This window comes from Mastacembelus armatus, unplaced genomic scaffold, assembly GCF_900324485.2.
Source record: "Mastacembelus armatus unplaced genomic scaffold, fMasArm1.2, whole genome shotgun sequence".
Taxonomy (NCBI): Eukaryota; Metazoa; Chordata; class Actinopteri; order Synbranchiformes; family Mastacembelidae; genus Mastacembelus; species Mastacembelus armatus.
The window spans coordinates 80,756-101,570 of NW_022872861.1; the positions used below are offsets into that span (position 1 = coordinate 80,756).

Below are 20,815 nucleotides of genomic sequence, written 5' to 3' on the forward strand. Positions count from 1 at the left end.
GCTGACCAACCAGCGCCTCCTCTTCATCCCCAGAGAGGACGGGGAGGAAGCCAAGCAGAAAAGATGAGTGACAGAAAGAGAGAGAGAGAAACAGAAAGAAAGAAACTCGTCCCTGTGGAGACAAACAAACCTAAAAATAGACGAGAGGTCCATCGCTTCGGCCACGGGACGAAATCTGACTACAGAAGGCAAATGTGTACGACAGCTGAATAATTTGTTCACTGAGTCTTTATTTACCTGATGAGTTCATCAAACAGTGAAACTTTATTTAACTTTATTCTGATGGAATATATTCGAATTATTCTCAAAACAAAAACAAGCAACAGCAAATGAGAGAAACAGGATCTAAAACTGACCTCATGGTGTCCTGATTATCAGATCAATCACTGAAGTTTGACTAATCAGTTCAATGATGGTTTTTGCTGTTACTGGAGCAGACATGCAGGGTCTCTGAAACCCCACAACTTCTCCAAACAAGCAGTGAATGCAGAAGGACATCTGGATCTGCAGGACTGGTCCTGGTCTGGGTCGCCAGTACAGGCAGCTGTTTTTGTGTGGAATGAAAACCAGCCAGTCCTGGGTCAGTGTGGACTTGTAGAGGGGCCCCAGGTGCAGACCAGGCAACACTGTGGTTCAGTGTACTGCTAGTAAAACTCTGTAGTTTTTACTTCATTTGAGAGCAGTAGCAGAAAGAAGTATTACTACAAAAGTCCTGACCAAGAGCTGAATTAACTGGGAGGCCTCAGGTCAAAGATTTAGAGGCAACTTCCTGCTGTATTAGTAGATATAGTAGTAGGAGGTATATTTGTAGTATCAGAAGCAGCATTAATAAAATATGTATTACTTTAGTAGTAGTGGTACTAATATTAGCAGTAGCAGCAGTACTGCAGTTCAGTTTAGTTCAGTTCTGCTTCTTATTTTCCAGCACAGGATGAAGTTACCATGACGACCTGCGTGTGTGTGTGTGTGTGTGTGTGTGTGTGTGTATCCTGGCATCTGATTGGCTGGCAGAATGGAGTGGGCAGGCGGTGTGTGAAGCGTCACTCAGCCTCTGGCTCAGATCGGGACAGAGACACAGAGAAGCTGCTCTCCTCCAGCTCTCCTCCTGCTCTCCTCGGGCTCTCCTCCTGCTCTCCTCAGGCTCTCCTCCATCCTCTGCTTCTTCTCCACTGTCTTCTCTCCTCCATCCCTGCCAGACACGCCGCTCTGACTCTTGGCCTCCATCGTCTCCATTGTCACCACCACCACCATCCTCCTCGGACACAGAGCCCCCTGACCCTCGTCCCACCGGGTCACCATGGCAACGGTCATCTGCACTCGTTTCACCGAGGAGTATCAGCTGTACGAGGAACTGGGCAAGTGAGTATCCTCACCCTCAGCATCATCCTCAGGAAGTACTCCAGCTGTTCTGACTGCAGTACAGTTGTTACTGAGCATCACAGGTTTTCCAAACACATCTTATTATTTGGTGATTATATTATATAGTTTGTGTATTTAAAATATTGATGATGATAAAATGTTGGTGCATCTATCAAGACTTTCGTTTCACAGTTTATCATCTCTCGTTATTTGATATATTTATTTTACCACTTTACCTATTGTGCTTTTTTAATATTTGCTTTTTATAATTTTTCTATTTGTACTTGCTTTGTATTCTATTATTAGTAGTAGTAATAGTATTCTTATTAATATCTTGAATTATCTTTTTAATTTCCTATATTTTTTATTACACATATTTTATATCATTTCTTTTAGAAATATTACCATTAAATCACAATTATATGTTTTTTTTGCTGTTTTTATCTTATGTACTAATATTTAATATATATATACATATGTTATAGTATTTATTATTTTGTATCATTCATTTTACAAGTTTTACATATAAAAATATAATTACAGAATTATTATTAATAATATTATTGCACATTATAGATTACTGATTGGAGGTTTTATCAGTCTGATGGATAAATAGATGAGTGTAACACCTTTCTGACCCCGTCCCACTCTCCACCCACCCACACATACACACACACACACACACACACACACACACACACACAATGCCAGGTTTCTTACATAATGCGATGGTGGGTGGCAGAATGCAGCTTTCATAAGAAACACAGAAAGAAGCTTCACTGTTCCACAGATGGAAAAGAATTAGAGGAAATCCTTTTTCAGACTTTACCATCAATATCAGTATTATTGATTATTAACTTGATTGTGAGAAACTTATTAAAAACTTATTAAACCCCAAACCTAAAGGAGGGAGTAACTGGATCCTACATTTCCCATAATGCACCTGCACACAGTCATTTCATCCTGTGATGTCACATTAAAAATACTGTGGCAGAACTTAATAAGAATTCTGTAAAAACGTGTTGTTGTACTGTTGTCCATGCAACTGATTGGTTCCTCCTGTTGTGTTTCCAGGGGGGCATTTTCAGTGGTGCGGCGCTGTGTGAAGGTTCTATCGGGGCAGGAGTATGCTGCCAAGATCATCAACACCAAGAAACTGTCTGCCAGAGGTAAGCACCTCAAAAATGTCACCTGTCCTTCCTCCACCAGCTCGTACAGTCATTTACATAGACACGCCCCCATAGAGTACCAAATATGGGCAACACTTCCTCTGCAGCCTTAATGGGGACTCACTGCTTTGGACACAAGCAGCAGGAGGGAAAAGCAGAACTGAAACCATCAAGAAGCACAGATCCTGTCGCAGCCTGCAGCTGAGGCTCATGGGAATCTAATCTAATGCATCACTGCTGTTTGTCACCTGTCATGAAGCCATGAGCCACTGAGTCTCTGGCTGGAACAGGCCTGAGTCTGTGTTGAGTCCACTACAGGGTCTGGTCTCTGAGACCGATCAGAAATAACTGAAGGCAATTTGTTTTCATTAGCTTTGTATTTGTTGAACATTTGTTGACATTTGTCAGTGACTGATTCCTCCTGAGTGCTGCCACCAGGCGCTCGGTGCTGCATCGAGTCAGGATAGAAAAATAGTCGGCCTGCGGTCTGCAGGTTAGGGCGGGGTTTACCTGTCGACACACCTGGTCAGGACAGGTCTGACCGAGCAGATACATGAAGATGAGTTTACAAAGAGTGTTTGTTCCCGATAAATACTTTAAACTTCTTGTCACAATTTAGTTTAACTGAATATAAAGCACATAAATAACCACTCAGCTAAACTGACTAACATTAAATCCCTTTATTTTACCTTTTTCTCAGATTTGATATTATTTTTTCATTGCACCTAATTACAGTCAAACCCTATAAATAGATAATAATATGATGTATTATACATGTTTAATCACTGGTTAAATTAACCAGTCAGTACTTGGGGGTGATATTGAAGTGCCCCCTCCCACACAGATAAAACTGACAGAAACTGAAACTGTGGATTTCATTTCTGTTGATTTTTTTTTCTCCAGATCTATTCTGGTTTTGAGATTTCCTCTGGTTGCTTAGCAACTGTGTGTGAGTGTGTGTGTGTGTGTGTGTGTGTGTGTGTGTGTGTGTGTGTGTGTGTGTTGTGTGCGTGCGTGCGTGCGTGCGTGCGTGTGTGTGTTCATCTCATTCAGTTCAGTTTGATTCTGCAGAGACTGAAAAAATCTCTGCAGCAAATCAACAAGTCAACACTGTTACATCATTAACATGACATCATCCTGTTTATTATTATCAATAACTGATAATAACCTGTCAGTGGTTTGATCGGTTTAAGAAATCAGACGTGCCTCTGATAAATGCTCAATATTACGTGTGTATTGATTAATCTGTATTGATACTTGAATCATCCTTGTTGCCGTCTGAAAGCCAAACACCAACGAAGCCTTTGTCCAGGTCCAGACCAGGTTCAGAAATGCTGTGTGTGTGTGTGTGTGTGTGTGTGTGTGTGTGTGTGTGTGTGTGTGTGTGTGTGTGTGTGTGTGTGCGCGTGCGTGTGTGTGTGTGCGTGCGTTTGTGTGTGTGTGTGTGTGTGAGTGTGAGCTGCACACACTGATTAGCTTCATAATCAATTCTTCTGTCAGTCTTTTACTCATTAGTTGTTTGGTCAGGAAACAGCACCAGAGAAAATGGAGCCAGTATTTTTAAAACAACTTAGTGACTTTTCTTCAGACTGATTGAAGAACTAACCGTCTGATATTGACCTGAAGGTGTTCCTGCCTGTCAGGTAGACTCTAACCAGCCTTCATTCATTATTTTTAATCAATTACTCAACCAGTTAATCCAGTGAAAAACAACCGTCACCATCAAATCCACTGTGACGTCTGAGAGTCTTCTGTGTGAGAGCAGCTGTTTTTGCTGCGTTGTCAAACACGAAGGTCATTTCTACCTCAATAATAACGAACATGATACCAGCCTGATGTGAACATGAGCTGTTGTATCTGATCCACGAAAATTAAGAGAAAGCTGGACTTTCTTGAGATGAAAATGTTTTCACACCCTCAGAAAGTCCATGTGTTCAGACGCCAAATCACCTCCTCCACATTTTCAGCTCTAATAATCCACAAATTACACAACTGATCATCTCCTGATTTTACTTCCTGCAGCTCTGCTCATATCTGACACTTCAACTCAGCACTTTACAGACTGAGAGGTTTTGTTTTCATCTTCATATCGCAGACCTGATCCTGGACTCATCATCCTGCAAACCTTTAAAATATCAGGCTGCTGATATTTACGTGTGTTTCTAAGTCCGTAATGTGTGTGAATCCAGAACCTGGTTTAGTTTTATTCAGTGTCTCCTCAATATTAAAATAGAATTCTATTAAATAGTAAAAATAGTTTGCGAGCAGGCATCAGTTTCCTTGAAAAAACATCTTAATTTTCGTTCTTCATGCCTCTGAGTTGTCGTACGTTAGTTATCAGTAAATATTTATTATCTCCACCGGATCTACAGAAGAAACTATGGCTCCTTTTCTGTCCTTATGAAGGCAAAGACACGATGAGCAGCAGGAACTGGATCCTCAATGTCGTCCTCTGTCCGTCTGTTGTGTGCTTTGGTTCAGGGGATTCTGGACTTGGACTCTGGGGTTTTTCTGTGCTGAGCAGATTCTGTGGGCTCAGCTGGGCTCAGATAGGCTCGGACCTGGTCTTGCTGCTCTGGCTTCAGGAAAGACTTAGTGGTTTTAGAGAAGAACACTAGCCACATTGTCATGCTCCACGAGCTGTCACGTTATTGATACTTTGTTCCATCAATATCCAGGTTATTGATGAGTGACAGCTCAGTGTCATCAAACTCCTTTCAGCCTCATCAATCACCTCCTGATTGTGAAATGTGAGCTGTAACTAAAAATCCACATGATGCAGCCTGTTTATAGCCTTCATGATCAATAGTAGTGATCATTAATCAATACCCGATCAATACACAGTACTTGTCATTAAGTGTAAATACCTCTGATCTTTGTGTGTTGTCAGATCATCAGAAGTTGGACCGCGAGGCTCGAATCTGTCGTTTACTGAAACATCCCAACATCGGTGAGTATTACTAGATGTACTGCAAGTACTACTCCAAACACAGCTACTGATACTGCTGCTAATACTCATATCAGTACTGCTACTAGTAAGTACTAACTCTTGCCTCTTCTGTTTCTAATACTACTTTTACTAGTACTACTACTGTTGCTACCACCAATACTACTATTACAACTGCTTCTGCTTTTACTCTTACTACTACCACTACTACTCCCTCACCTATGTAACTGCTAGTACGACAACTGTAACAGCTGAAACTACTCTTTTTGCTTTGACTTCATGTACTCTTACTGTGGTGTATACTTCTACCACTGTGAGTAGTACTGCACTCTTGTCTGAGAGATTCTACTACTACTGATAATTGTATGTTGTACTACCAATCAGGCTGTTGGGCTCTTGATGAGGTTTAATTAAAAATGGATGATTATGATGATGAAGGTGTAGCTGTTGCTACAGTAACCACAGTCTGCTGACTAATTGATGAGGGGATTTTATCGCCATGGCAACGACAGACAAGGAGTCAGAGGTTTTCCCTCCTCCACACTGATCACTTCATAGTACTCTACAAAACCACACGGTACTGACTGTATACACAACCTTTGCTGTAGTACTCTACAAAAACCACAGTACTGACAGTATACACAACCTTTACTGTAGTACGCTACAAAAACCACAGTACTGACAGTATACACAACCTTTACTGTAGTACGCTACAAAAACCACAGTACTGACAGTATACACAACCTTTACTGTAGTACTCTACAAAAACCACAGTACTGACAGTATACACAACCTTTACTGTAGTACTCTACAAAAACCATATAGTACTGACAGTATACACAACCTTTACTGTAGTACTCTACAAAAACCACAGTACTGACAGTATACACAACCTTTACTGTAGTACTCTACAAAAACCACAGTACTGACAGTATACACAACCTTTACTGTAGTACTCTACAAAAACCATATAGTACTGACAGTATACACAACCTTTACTGTAGTACTCTACAAAAACCACAGTACTGACAGTATACACAACCTTTACTGTAGTACTCTCCAAAAACCATATAGTACTGACAGTATACACAACCTTTATAATGTCCTCAAAGATAAACTACAACTACAGTGAAATGAAACAGACAAAAAGCTTCAAAAGACACAAAACGACAACACAGTACTACTAAGACATGCGAAATGCTGTCAGACAGACACACAATGACTCCACACACACAGCTGTGTAGTGAGTGGTCGTCTGGCTCCGTGTGGGTGTATCCTGTGTCGGGGGTGTTTACACATCCACAGGGACCAGTTGTGCCTTCAACTGACGCTTCCTGTGGCTATTCCACAATAAAAGCCCAACACAGTTGTGTAGGAAGGCTTTGACTGACAGGTTTGTCTTGGATCGTGTGAATCGTCAGGAACAAATTTAGTTTTCAATCAGCAGAAAAACCCTGAAAACACCCTCAGCCTGAGACGATGAAACCCACATTCACCCATAACAAACTGAACCACAGTCAGACGTTCAACTATGACCTCACGTGGGCTCAACTGACCAATCGGCAGGCTGCAGCTGAGCCCAGCATCCATCAGAGAACCGTGTAGGTGGGAGATGCTCTACAGATTGTGAGGAGTGTTACGTAACTCTGTGTGTGTGTTGCCTGGCAACAGTGTCCTCAGGTGAAGGCATCAAAACCCTCTCTCCTCCTACATGCGCACACACACACACACAGACACACACGCACGTACCTGTGTGAAAACACTCAGAAAGTAATAATCAGGTTTTTCTCTCGAAGCACTCCTACACAGCACTGCAGTGGGATTTGATTTGTGTGAGTGTGGGCAGCAGCCTCCCTTTCCTCTGTTATACGTCCTGTTATACAATATATGCAGACGCCTTCACTCAAACTCATCTGAATTCACATAAACCAGCACCAGATGAAGTATTTTACTCCATCCTTTACTGCCTTTACTACTGTTTAAGTACCACAGTGTAAAAATCCTCTGTTTCAAGTAAAAGTCCTGCATTCCAAATGTTACTGCAGTAAAAGTCCAAAAGTACCATCATCCAAATGTACTTGAAGTATCCAAAGTAAAAGTACACATTGTGCAGAATGGCCCATTTCACATGAATGGATCTGATATTATTGGATTCTAATTATTGATAATTATTGTGTTGATCACTTTAATGTTGGAGCTGACGTTAACTACCTTATATACTTCTAATATGAAGTACTTTATATACCGCTGGGTAGCTGACGTTAACTACCTTATATACTTCTAATATGAAGTACTTTATATACCGCTGGGTAGGTGACGTTAACTACCTTATATACTTCTAATATGAAGTACTTTATATACCGCTGGGTAGCTGACGTTAACTACCTTATATACTTCTAATATGAAGTACTTTATATACCGCTGGGTAGCTGACGTTAACTACCTTATATACTTCTAATATGAAGTACTTTATATACCGCTGGGTAGGTGACGTTAACTACCTTATATACTTCTAATATGAAGTACTTTATATACCGCTGGGTAGCTGACGTTAACTACCTTATATACTTCTAATATGAAGTACTTTATATACTGCTGGGTAGCTGACGTTAACTACCTTATATACTTCTAATTTGAAGTACTTTATATACCGCTGGGTAGCTGACGTTAACTACCTTATATACTTCTAATATGAAGTACTTTATATACCGCTGGGTAGCTGACGTTAACTACCTTATATACTTCTAATTTGAAGTACTTTATATACCGCTGGGTAGCTGACGTTAACTACCTTATATACTTCTAATTTGAAGTACTTAATATACCGCTGGGTAGGTGACGTTAACTACCTTATATACTTCTAATTTGAAGTACTTTATATACCGCTGGGTAGCTGACGTTAACTACCTTATATACTTCTAATTTGAAGTACTTTATATACCTCTGGGTAGCTGATGTTAACTACCTTATATACTTCTAATTTGAAGTACTTTATATACCGCTGGGTAGCTGATGTTAACTACCTTATATACTTCTAATTTGAAGTACTTTATATACCTCTGGGTAGCTGATGTTAACTACCTTATATACTTCTAATTTGAAGTACTTTATATACCTCTGGGTAGCTGATGTTAACTACCTTATATACTTCTAATTTGAAGTACTTTATATACCGCTGGGTAGCTGACGTTAACTACCTTATATACTTCTAATTTGAAGTACTTTATATACCGCTGGGTAGCTGACGTTAACTACCTTATATACTTCTAATTTGAAGTACTTTCTATACTGCTGGGTAGCTGATGTTAGCACCTGCTGAGTAAATGGTTTTTTCTTTCAGTTCGGCTACATGACAGCATCTCAGAGGAGGCGCACCATTACCTCATCTTTGACCTGTGAGTCCTGGCTTCTTCTGTCATTTTGTCACATTATTACTGTGTCACGTGATGTGATGTCATGTGACACTGTGTGTCCTCTTTTCTTTCAGGGTGACAGGTGGAGAGCTATTTGAAGATATTGTAGCCAGAGAATATTACAGTGAAGCCGACGCCAGGTAAAATATACACCCGTTCACCTGTCACTAACCATCTTTTGTCATTTCTCATTGTGATCAGTGCAGTTTACTTCCTTCTCTTCCTCTTCACTGATTAGTCACTGAAGCTGTAACAGTTTTTTGTTTGGTCATATCAAACATGTGACACACATGACCTCTGACCTCTGCCTATCTGTGAACAGCCACTGTATCCAGCAGATTTTGGAGGCGGTGCTACATTGTCACCAGATGGGTGTAGTCCACCGAGACCTGAAGGTAAAGTTTATTTTCTGGTTATTAAAGCTGCAAAGAGGCGGCGTTCTTTAGCACAGAGAGAGTGGGACAAAGAAAGACCAACAACCAGGGTTAACATGGCTTTGGCTTTTTCACATGGAGAGAGTTCAAAGCAGCCAAAGGACTCACACTGGATCCACATGGGGTCTTCTTCCTTCTGGATGTGTTAGCATCCAAAGCTAACCTGTTGGTTCTGGTAGCATTAGCCAGCTAGCATGGTCCTGATTGGACCTTTGGACTGAATGGATCTGATGTGGATTTGGAAGGAACTGGAGCTTTGGGTAACGTTAGTGCTTTGGGTCACATTAGCAGGAACCAGAGCGTCTACTGGAAACTTTGTCCTGACCAGGCATCAGTAGTTCAAAGAGCAAAGAGCGGGAAGGAGGGGCTTATTGTGGGAGTTAGTTTGCGTCATTAGACCCTTTAGGGGCAGTGGAGACCTGAGGAGATGCAGCTTTACACCATTAGCCCTGGTGCTTCATTGTATTTTTAAATCCAACAGTGTGTCTGTCTTCAACTTCCTTTCTGTAACTCAAAGCCCAAATGTTAAAATAAACCAGAGACAGCTTTATAGACTTTTATTGACTTGAAAACAGGTATACAAAAGTCCACGCTCCACACTAAACTTTTAGCTGAGGTGATATACGCTGTCCTGAGAAAGAACCTGGACCACCCCTCCTGCTTCCTATGTAAAAGCCGCTACAGTAGTAGTGAACAGTTTGTAATTGTGGTTGTAGTTTTGTAAGTAATTCATCACTTCATATTTTGTAGCTTTCAGTACCTGGTTTCATTTCTTGGCAAAAAATATCTAAAACCTTGTGGTGCATAAATGATGAGCAAGGATTTATTAAAACCCCCAATAGTCCTGTACGATTTCGTTAGCTTTCTTAGCATTGTTAGCATTCCTCATGTAAATCAGTGGCAGAGATAGCATGTTAGCATGTGTCCTGTATCTGCAGCCAGAGAACCTGCTGCTGGCCTCAAAGTCGAAAGGAGCGGCGGTGAAACTGGCTGACTTTGGCCTCGCCATTGAGGTGGAGGGAGACCAGCAGGCCTGGTTTGGTAAGATCTTTATATAACTGTATTTTTATTCCATTTATTATAATAATTACTATTATGATTAGATTATATATATAAACATAGAATCCAAATCCTAATTATTATTCTTTATTTATATAAATATATTTCACTTTCAGCTCTATTTGGATTTTGTTCAATTCAATTCAATTCAGTTGTTTTATTTAGTATTATCTTACTGCTGATTGCTTGTTTGTTTGTTTACAGGCTTTGCAGGGACTCCAGGTTATTTGTCTCCAGAGGTTCTGAGGAAGGATCCATATGGAAAAGCAGTCGACCTGTGGGCCTGTGGTCAGACTCTACTGTCTCTATTGTTTACTGCTCTTTTTTTCTTGTTCCCTCCACTCTCTCGCTGTCCTTGCTTCCTTTCCTCATTTCCTCTCTTGTGTCCTTGTTTTGTCTCCTTGTCTCCTGTCTCACCGTGTTTCCTCCTCTCTCAGGTGTGATTCTCTACATCCTATTGGTCGGTTATCCTCCGTTCTGGGATGAAGATCAACATCGTCTGTACCAGCAGATCAAAGCTGGAGCTTATGACGTAGGTCACATGACTCTATTTGTCATCACATGACTCCTCACCTCTGTTTCCTTTACTTGCATCCTCTGCTGTGGCCTTGTCTCCTCTCCTAACCTCTTTCTATGCCTCATGTTTCTGTCTCCTGTTCTTGTCTCCTCTCCTTTCCTTCTCTCCTTCCTATATCCTTTTATCCCTTCCTTCCTTGCTCCCCCCATCTCCTTTTCTCCTCGCCCTGTCTGCTCTCGGTTTTTGTTTTGTTTGTGTGTAACCTTAAAATTCCTCTCCATGCTTTCTGTGTCCTAGTTTCCTTCTCCAGAGTGGGACACGGTGACTCCTGAAGCCAAAGATCTCATTAATAAGATGCTGACCATCAATCCGGCCAAACGGATCACGGCGGCTGAGGCGCTCAAACATCCCTGGATCTCTGTGAGTCTCCTTCACACACAGGACGCCATCTTCACACTGGTTGTTACCACGGCGAAGATGATGATGATGATGTGTGTCCTGTTCCTCCTAGCATCGCTCCACGGTGGCGTCTTGTATGCACAGACAAGAAACTGTCGAATGTCTGAAGAAGTTCAATGCAAGGAGAAAACTGAAGGTGGGTCAGAGGTCAGAGGTCAGACTCACTCAGGCTCGGTCACTTAAACTTTTTCCACATCCCATTAACGTCCTGGTGTTTCCATCAGACCTGCTGTGTCTGTCCCTTCCCATCCATGTGTGTCATGGACATGTACCAGGTGTGAACCCCCTGAGCTCCTAAACTGCCACCAGGCACAGACTGAACTGAAATGTGAAGAACAACAACGTCATTTGTGCAGTTTCCTCCAAAGCTGCTGGGTTCCCATATGTTCCTTCCAGTTTGGCTCCATCGGAAGCTTCTTCATAAATGTCCAACCAATGTGAAGCGTCCTGGTCTCTCCACTGCCCCCCCTCCTCCATGTTGATGTTTCCCACACTGAATGATGACGACAGGCGACGTGTGCAGAGGAGGGAGACGTTAAAACGACCACATGGATTCTGATCTGACCGTTCTGACGGCGCTCGCACACTCACTCATCAAACAGGGATCAGATCTAGGACCACCTATGTAGGTGGCCCAGATCTGATCTTTTATTTAATTCATCATCAAAGATGTTTGTCCTGAAAGTCATTTTATTTTACAAGTTTTTGTCTAATCTGAAACATCTTGATTTTCAGGGAGCCATCCTCACCACCATGTTGGCCACCAGAAACTTTTCCGGTAAGCTCTTCTTTATCTCAGAGGTCGAAGGTCAGATGTTATGTCAGACTGATTTCCAGCAGAACGCATTCCTCGTTTTCTATTGGTTGTCGAAGAGTCACATGACCCAGTTGCAAATTCTGTCGAGTTTGAACTTTGACCTGCAGGTTTATGTTAAAGTAGCAGAGAGTTAAGCACTGAGGATCCACCAGCTGCCAGCCTGATTAGCAGGTTAACACAGAGACTGTGTGTGTGTGTGTGTGTGTGCGTGCAGCTGCTGTGAAGCCTCAAACACACCACCGGTCTAAACATAGCAGGGGAAGCACCGAGCTGCACAGAACAACCACCAGCTCAGTTTTAGCTCGATCAAACAGCGTCATGAAAATGTGGATAATTTGTGAAAATAAAAACAAATTTATGCATCAGATAAACAAAACAACTTATTTATTTCCTTCATGTTTATTTTCTGTAATTTTGTCATCCAGGTTGCCCAAACTGCAAAACCACCACAAGACAAACACAACCAAAAGAAAAAAAATACAAATACAGTTTGTTTTCTTTATTCAGCTGCTGTTCGTCAGTGACTGTAGCTTTTAGATCCAAATGTGAAGACACAGGTAAAGTGATCGTGTCTTCAGCACAGTTTTATGAACTGCCCCCTAACCTGCCTTTGTAAATCCTGTAAATACTAAATCCTTTTCAAAAGTCAGGCCACATGAATTCAGACAGATGGTTTTGAGAAAAATATTTTAGCAAACCATCACATCCTTTATGTGGCCTCACTTTAAAGGCTCTGCAGTGTTTCACAAACTTTTCTCTGCTTCTGTATTTAAACTCCTGCTTGTTTCTTGTGGAGCAGGTTTGAACCTGAATGATACCAAAGTGTTTTCAGATGCAGCTGTTGGTGGTGAACGGGCAGGAATTTCTAGGGTGCCACTTTCTGCTCTCCAGCTATCTCCAGCTGATCCTAAATTTGGCCTGGACTCTGTCTGAGTGACCCACATGTGACAGAGGGAAGTCCCTCTAACTGTGTGTTACAGAGGGAGGAAGCAGCATTTCTGTTTTCAGGAGCTTCTTCACAATATTTTTATAGTTTTTGACATGAAAATTTGACTCCACTGAGTTTTATTTGATGTTTTTGATTGCGACTCGTTTTCATTATCTATTCTTTTTTTTTTTCAATTTCAAACTTCTCATTCGTTTTTTGGAGCTTTATTTTGAAGCATTTCCTGTCCGTTTGCTGAAGGGCACGTTGGCAGCAGTTCTCGGAGCAATGCCGCCTCTCTTCTTCTCTGCCTTTGTTCCTTTCTTTCTGACTCTGCTGCTCCTCTCTCTCTTTGTTCTCATCCCTCGTTCAGGAGGAAAAAGCGGCAACAAGAAGGCTGACGGGGTCAAGGTAACATTAATACTCTTATTATCATCATTAGAAGTATTAGCAGTAGCAGTAGTAGTAGTACTATACTTAGTAGTATACAGTTGCTGTAGCGCCTCTGCAGCCTCAAGTGTGGTGTGACTTGTGTGATGATTGATGAGACTGATTATGTTTCTATTTTTGATCAGTGAAGTTGATTGTAATTAAACGTGCGTCCGGTTGGTGAAAGTTTGTGTTTACACTCGGTGTTTCTCACCAAAGCTCACACTAAAGCTGATTTAAGGGTGACAGTCATGTGACCTAGCTGAGAGGAAAACATGAACCATGCTGTTGTACAATCAGTCAGTTCTAATCAATTTCAAACTGCTGCCAGTTCAGTTACACCTGAAGGAAACTGAGCACAAAGCGTCATCATCACTGTGACTGTTGTTGTAGGAATCATCTGAGAGCACAAACACCACCATCGAAGATGAAGATACCAGAGGTGACACACACACACACACACACACACACAGAGTTTACTGTAGTTTTTATTCACTCAGAAAACATAGATTCAGGTGATACTCACCTGTCAATCTGTCTGACCGTCTGTCTGTCAGTGAGGAAGCAGGACATCATTAAAGTCACGGAGCAGCTCATTGAGGCGATCAGCAATGGAGACTTTGAGAGCTACACGTATGTTACACACTGCATGTCTTTATTCCTCAATAAGACTTTTATTCTGAAGCCCCCTCAGTGATTATAATAAGACTCTTACTGTGTAAAACCTGTATTGGCCGTTAGGTTCCCAAAGCTTCAGGTGGACATTAGAGAAACTGCAGCTGATCAGATCATGCTGACTCCCTGACCTCTCATTAAATGTGTTGTTGTCCCCTCAGAAAAATGTGTGACCCAGCAGTGACGGCATTTGAGCCCGAGGCATTGGGAAATCTGGTTGAGGGCCTTGACTTCCATCGCTTTTATTTTGAAAACTGTGAGTAGAACCGGTCTTGTCATTGTTGTTTTAATGTGTGTCTGCAGCCCTGTTCTGTAGTCACAGCCATCTCACCTGTCCAGGTGACTGTGTCTCTGTCCTCAGTGTGGTCTAAGAACAGCAAACCAGTCCACACCACCATCCTGAACCCTCACATCCACCTGGTCGGGGACGAGGCCGCCTGCATCGCCTACATCAGAGTGACACAGTACATCGATGCCAACGGGACGCCTCGCACCGCCCAATCAGAGGAGACCAGGGTGTGGCACCGCCGTGACGGGAAGTGGCAGATCGTTCACTTCCACCGCTCAGGCTCCGCTTCCACGCTCAGCAAGTAAGGTCAAAGATCAGTTTCAGCGGTGTGTTCAGGGGCGCTGGGAAAAGCTACAGTCTTCTACTATAGGCTGTAAAAAACAATGACTGACATGACAGAACTGAAGCCCCCCTAGTACAGGTCATAAACCCCGCCCCCTCCATGTTAGCAGATGGGACATGACCTAAAAATTCGTGGTGACATGCCTTTCATCTTTAGACTTTATGTACCTGCAGTCACATGATCAGCACTCAGCCAGTCACATGAATCCTGACCATGACTGTTTTTCATGTTAATAAGTGAAAGACAAATGTTCTAAATCATCTGGTTGAGATTGAACGTGACAATTTTGGTCTGAGACAACTAAGACATTTTCATTTTCTTCTTTTCTGTAGCTAACTTCCAGAGTGGGCGGGCCTTTGAAGGAGCCGCCATTGCCTTGACAAGAGATTGACTGACAGCAGGCCCGACGTCTGACATCAAACATTTGGGATTTTGTTTGAGAGGTTTGACAAACACAACATGGAGGGTACGAGGACGGGGCCAGAGAGCATCAAACAGTCCAGTAGTGAACTGCATCATCAGTCAATCAACCAATCAATGAACCAATCAGCTTCCTGTTTTCAGCTCATTTGAACTTGGCCATTTGAGATTAGCTCTGGGTGCAGTAAACCCGCATCCTAACCCTAATTATGTGTGGAAACCTCGTATCCCTGAATTTTTTACATATAACACATCATTATGAATATTTAAATTAAAATAGGTTCATGGATGGATTCATGGATTATAATATTTTAATGCATATCAAATGAATATTTTACAATCCTTTGTTTTTTCAGTAGAGAAAAAATATTAAAACTCTACTTACACCTTTTCAAATGAAACTCACATCTGCATTTTAAGCTTTAGAATTTCTTAACTTTACAAATTTAGTGCATTGTCATCATTGGTCCTGTAAGTTTGTAACTCGAGCCCAAATTTTGGATTTATTATCAAATAATCAGTGTATTCTTATAAATTAATGGTCTTTTAGGCAGGTGGCCGTCCAAACTGAGCCCAGTTCTGCTGGAGGATCCTTCCGTTAAAGGCAGTTTTTCCTCTGCACTGTTGCTGCTCACAAGGGATTTGTTGGGTTTCTGTGTAAAGTGCCTTGAGATGATTGTATTGTGATTTGGCGCTGTACAAATACATTGAATTGAACTGAATTAATGGATCAGGATTTTTAGGGGGTGCAACTGAAAAGTTATGGCCTTTTTAAGGGGATGGACGTTCATACGTAGAACAGGAGAAATTCAGCTGTAAAGAGGCTGAAACTGCACCTGAGGCTTTTTCTTCCTCAGTGAAATCTTCAACATTTCTAAGAAACCAAAACCCACCAGATGAACTCTGAGTCTTGGAGATACGGGGTTTCCACCTGAAAGAGAAAATAAGAATAGAAAATAAAATTATAGATGAATATTATTATAAACAGAGGCCAAGAGTCACCATGGTTAGTTATTATTTAGATTCATTATCTCATGATCACAATGAGTCCAAAGCCACCTGACCCCCCCCCCATTTTTCAATTATTTTTCATATTTTACATATCAGGTTAAAGTTCAATAATAGCAAACAAAAACTGAACATTACTCCTCTGCTAGAACTCATATTCATATTCAATATTCATGTTGTCATTTCATAGTATTTGACTCAATAACAAACTTAAAGCACAAAATAAAGATGGAAATAAAAGTAGATATATTCAAAAACATTTAAAAATATATAGAAAAATAAAATAGATGTTTGTTTTTTGTTCTATTTTCTGTACATTTTATTGCACATTAAATGATGTTTGAACAAATCATTTATATATAATGTAACTGTAATAGTAGTTTTGATTTACTGAGATCAGCTTTTTCAATGAACAACCATGTATAAAATACAAAAACTAAAACCTTCAAATTTCCAGACAAGCTCCAGATCAGAAGCACAAATCTCTATTTGTTTTTTAGACACACATTATTATTGAGTTAAATAACAAAATAATTTTGAAATTCTGTGGAAAAATACCTCTGAAGACCACAAATACAGAGTTTTCTTTCAAGATAATGAAGTTGTGGTTTTGAGATGAATGGGCCTAAAAGATAATTAGCAGCTCTGGGCCTCTGTAGGTGAAGCTGATGTTTCATACTAATGAGCAGGAAATGCTGAAAACACGGTGTCGATGAGGTTTGGACGGACAACACTCATCTCTCTGCTTCCACTGGGCTCACAAAGCCCAGAAACTTCCACCGCTCTCTGATCTGCGATCTTCCATGAACAGCCACACCTCCGCTCAGATCAGCCATCCATCACATGACCCCGCACAGACGACCTTAACGAGCTGCACTCTGGGCTTCATTGTCAGAACAAACTTCATCTGTCGGGCCAAGTTTACAAAATGTCTTAGATCTAGACTGAGCTGGTTCCTGTGAGAGGAAGGAAGGAAGAAGGATGGAAGGAAGGAAGGAATTAAGGGAGGAAGAAGGAAGGAAGAAGGATGGAAGGAAGGAAGGAATTAAGGGAGGAAGAAGGAAGGAAGAAGGATGGAAGGAAGGAAGGAAGGAAGGAATTAAGGGAGGAAGAAGGAAGGAAGAAGGATGGAAGGAAGGAAGGAATTAAGGGAGGAAGAAGGAACTAAGAAGGATGGAAGGAAGGAAGGAATTAAGGGAGGAAGAAGGAAGGAAGGACAAAAGGAAGGAAGAAGGAAGGGAGGAAGGAAGGAAGGAAGGAAGGAAGGACAAAAGAAAGGAAGAAGGAAGGAAGGAATTAAGGGAGGAGTCACTAAGGACAAAGGGAAAGGAAAGTAAACATGGGAAGGAACAAATTACACTCCCTGATTTTGTTTAAGCACTAATATCCAGTAGAACATCGTATATACAGTAAATCCTTAACATGTTTCTAAAATATGATTAATATGTTGAAAACGTGTATTTAATATTGTCTTCGACAACAGAATCAGAGAATGGGAGAACTGTTCCTGGTTTGGCCGTAGCCCTGACTGTTGTTCTGCTCTGGGGCTGCTGGAGGCCGCTTGGCTAAACACACTGGCCTGGTTTCTGAATTTTTTGAAGTGTGCAAAGCAAAAACTGGGTCAGAATCACTGACTCATCCCCGTTATCGGTCAGCGAGTCCCAAGTCCATCATCCACAATAACCTCATCGGTACGGAGTCCCAGAAATGACAAAATAACCAACAAGTCAAACGTTTAATGTATGAATTTATATTAATGTGGCTAAATACGTTGAAAACGTTTTTTTAGGCTGATACTGATTTTGAAAATTCATGTTTAAGAAAAACTACATTCATAAAACACAACAAATATTAACGTGACATATATTTGATCTTAAACTAGTGAATTTCTCCAGGCTAATACACAATATGTACTTTTTTATGTACGTACAATCCAATTCTTTAGTTTGGCACTTGTAGTGGAAAATATCAGCTGATGCCAAATTAAATTTCCCTAATTGATGAATTTGGTTCTGCGTTTGTCTCTTCTGGGCCTCTGGTGTTGAGCTGGTCTGTCGGCGGTGTGGTCACTAAATGAAACTTCATATCTCTGTTTTATTATTCGAGGCGACTTAGCGCTCTAATATCTGATATTTAACATTCTGATTTAAATTTAAAAGTGCATCTTGGATCGTGAAATGAAATATTAACTTGCCTGCTCAGAGTCGCTGTATTTTACAGTTTTGTTGGTGAATTTTATTTCTGGAGATATGAGGTTTTGTGGTAACGGCAGCGTTATTAAAACGTTAGGTTTTTGACTGGAGTTCTGTATGGAAAGCTTGTATTTCTTCCTCTCAGTGATGGTGTTTACTTTCTGTACAGATTATGTGATTTGCTGCATGCTGGACTTCACTTCGTGTTTTGTGTTTCGGATTCAGTCTCTGCTGTGTTTTGTCGTTCGCGGCTGCCAGCTGAGCTTCCTGCTCTCCGGTGACTCGACTCGGACGTGTTAGCTTTGTTTCCTCGCCAGGAGCAACGGTGTCTACTGGCCACGAGCGAACTAAACGCCAGCAGAGCCGACTTTGATATTCTGCGACTTTTGACCCGTTGTGTTCGTCTCCAAGGCTTTAAGCAGCTTTTTACCGTCGGGAGAATGTAGAACTTTGTACAATCAGATTCTTACTATGATGACATTAATCTCAATATATCGCGTTTGTATATTTAAAAGCTTTTGAATGTTTGAAACAGACTTGCAGTGCTGGCGTTGTGTGAATCAAACTGTAGAGATCACATTGTGTATTATTAGCTTTATCACTTTTGTTAGTATGATGTGCATCTTAGAGTGACATGAGTTCCCTTAGAATCGCTGAATGTGTTTGCCACAGCGACGCTGCCCGTGACTTTACACGACATCTCTGCGCCATTTGGTGTCCTGGCTCAGGAAACACTAAAGGCCTGGGGAGGCTGAATGTCGGGTTAAAGGTCAACTAGGGGCTGCTTCCAGCTGACCTTTGCACGACCAGGTGTGCTGGTTGGATAAAGAAGGGCGGAGTCTCTTTGTAGATGTCACTAATTGAACCAGATGGCGTTACATAAGGAGCAAAGCCTGATATGGGTGCTCACCTGTTCAGTCTTAAAGCCAACTCAAGCAGAAATGTCAACAATGGAAAATATGAATCTGTCAGACTATCCAGGGATGTTTTTATTTGTGTTCAGGAAAACAAGATATTCTGCACTAATGTCAAAGCTTAAGATCTGTGCTGCCCTTGGTTGTCAGCTAACGCTGTGACGCCCAAAGCACAGACAGACTCTAAATTCACAGACTTGATGTGACACGTGGACATGAAAAGCTGCTGTTCTGATGTTTTGGACAGTAACAAACTGAGACTGTTTCAGGCAGAAACATTTTCTCACTGATGTGCAGCTTCATGACTGTTCACCAGCCGACAACAACGAGCAGCTCAGCTTTTAAGCAGCTTCTTTCCTTAAACACTAGACGGGTTTTTCGCCACATTATGTTTCATTACATTCGTTTTTTTTCATCAAAAAACTGTTTAAATTAAAAGGTGAATGAATTTTTCCTGATTTCTGATGCACAGTTCAGCCTCCTCTCAGTAAGTTCCCCCCAAACTACATGCGAGCCCAGTCGGGACTCCAAATGGTGCCTGCAGAGTGAATGGCTGTTTTCTACCGTAGATTAGTCTGTGTTTTCTAAAGCAACCTCCACTTTGACCTTTTAAGACACTTGAAAGTATTGTTTATTAGTGGCAGGACTCTGAGATGGTCCCTGCAAATATCTGAGATGTCACTTTCTAGAACTATTTTGATGTTTATGCTTGAAACTCAATAATTCAACTTAGATTTCTCATGGTGATCCTATGAACAGATGCTATGATGTGTTTTCCTGTTTTTAGCCAGATGTTCAGCTTTTATCTGATTGAACCTAAAGCAGTGACGTACAACCCTCAGGTCATCTGTGAGATGTGTGATCCAGAGCAGATCATGAAAACGTTTGGTGAGGCTCAGACAGGTGAAATCGGGGTTGGAGGTCTCTGTTTTGAAGTCTGACCAACAGCAACGAGTCACGTTCACCACAGGAAGCTTTTCTCATCGACGTGACGGGAAACAGCAGGACTGGACAAGGTCACTCACTGTTAAATATGCTAATAATGCCAACAAGCTAAGGAAACATTGTTAAGGCGTTTTCCACACTAATGGTACACCATTAGTTTCTTTAGGAACACATTATTGTTTTTTATTATTATGTCGTGATCAGTGTAGCTTCAGGCTTTATAGGAGCATTTATTGGGGGAAATGTCACAATAATTTCCATTCATTTTAATTGAATTGCAAGAAAAATCGGCCCAAATTCAAATTTCTCGGAAAATTAAATTCAGGAGAATGAAGAGAATAAAACACATTAGCCAGTGAGCTAAATAATTGTTTGTGTTATGGTTCACAAATTTGAAAAATTATGAGAATCTGCTTTAAAATCCTAATGTGTGTTGGAAACAATATTTCAGTAAAGTGTTAATACCGTTCATTATACTGTCAACATTACTTCACATGTTGG

At 41.2% G+C, this 20,815-nt stretch overlaps 1 protein-coding gene across 1 annotated transcript; it reads left to right on the forward strand.

Moving 5' to 3' along the window:
* Positions 1 to 1,036: 1,036 nt before the first annotated feature.
* camk2a (calcium/calmodulin-dependent protein kinase II alpha) lies at positions 1,037 to 17,331 on the forward strand. Its single transcript, XM_026310338.1, has 18 exons — positions 1,037 to 1,359; positions 2,434 to 2,528; positions 5,419 to 5,478; positions 8,816 to 8,870; positions 8,963 to 9,028; positions 9,211 to 9,283; positions 10,261 to 10,363; positions 10,586 to 10,669; positions 10,819 to 10,913; positions 11,196 to 11,318; positions 11,410 to 11,493; positions 12,093 to 12,135; positions 13,473 to 13,510; positions 13,922 to 13,970; positions 14,086 to 14,161; positions 14,365 to 14,459; positions 14,565 to 14,793; positions 15,168 to 17,331. The coding sequence occupies exons 1-18, from the start codon at positions 1,298 to 1,300 to the stop codon at positions 15,169 to 15,171; spliced, it is 1,434 nt and encodes a 477-aa protein (XP_026166123.1). The 5' UTR covers positions 1,037 to 1,297; the 3' UTR covers positions 15,172 to 17,331.
* Positions 17,332 to 20,815: the final 3,484 nt, after the last annotated feature.

What these genes read in the sequence shown, in the direction of transcription:
- camk2a (XM_026310338.1), top strand. Translation starts at nt 1,298, where the DNA reads ATGGCAACGGTCATCTGCACTCGTTTCACCGAGGAGTATCAGCTGTAC. An exon ending in CTGTACGAGGAACTGGGCAA is followed by an intron (nt 1,360 to 2,433) that starts GTGAGTATCCTC and finishes TTGTGTTTCCAG; the next exon opens with GGGGGCATTTTCAGTGGTGC. An exon ending in CATTACCTCATCTTTGACCT is followed by an intron (nt 8,871 to 8,962) that starts GTGAGTCCTGGC and finishes CTTTTCTTTCAG; the next exon opens with GGTGACAGGTGGAGAGCTAT.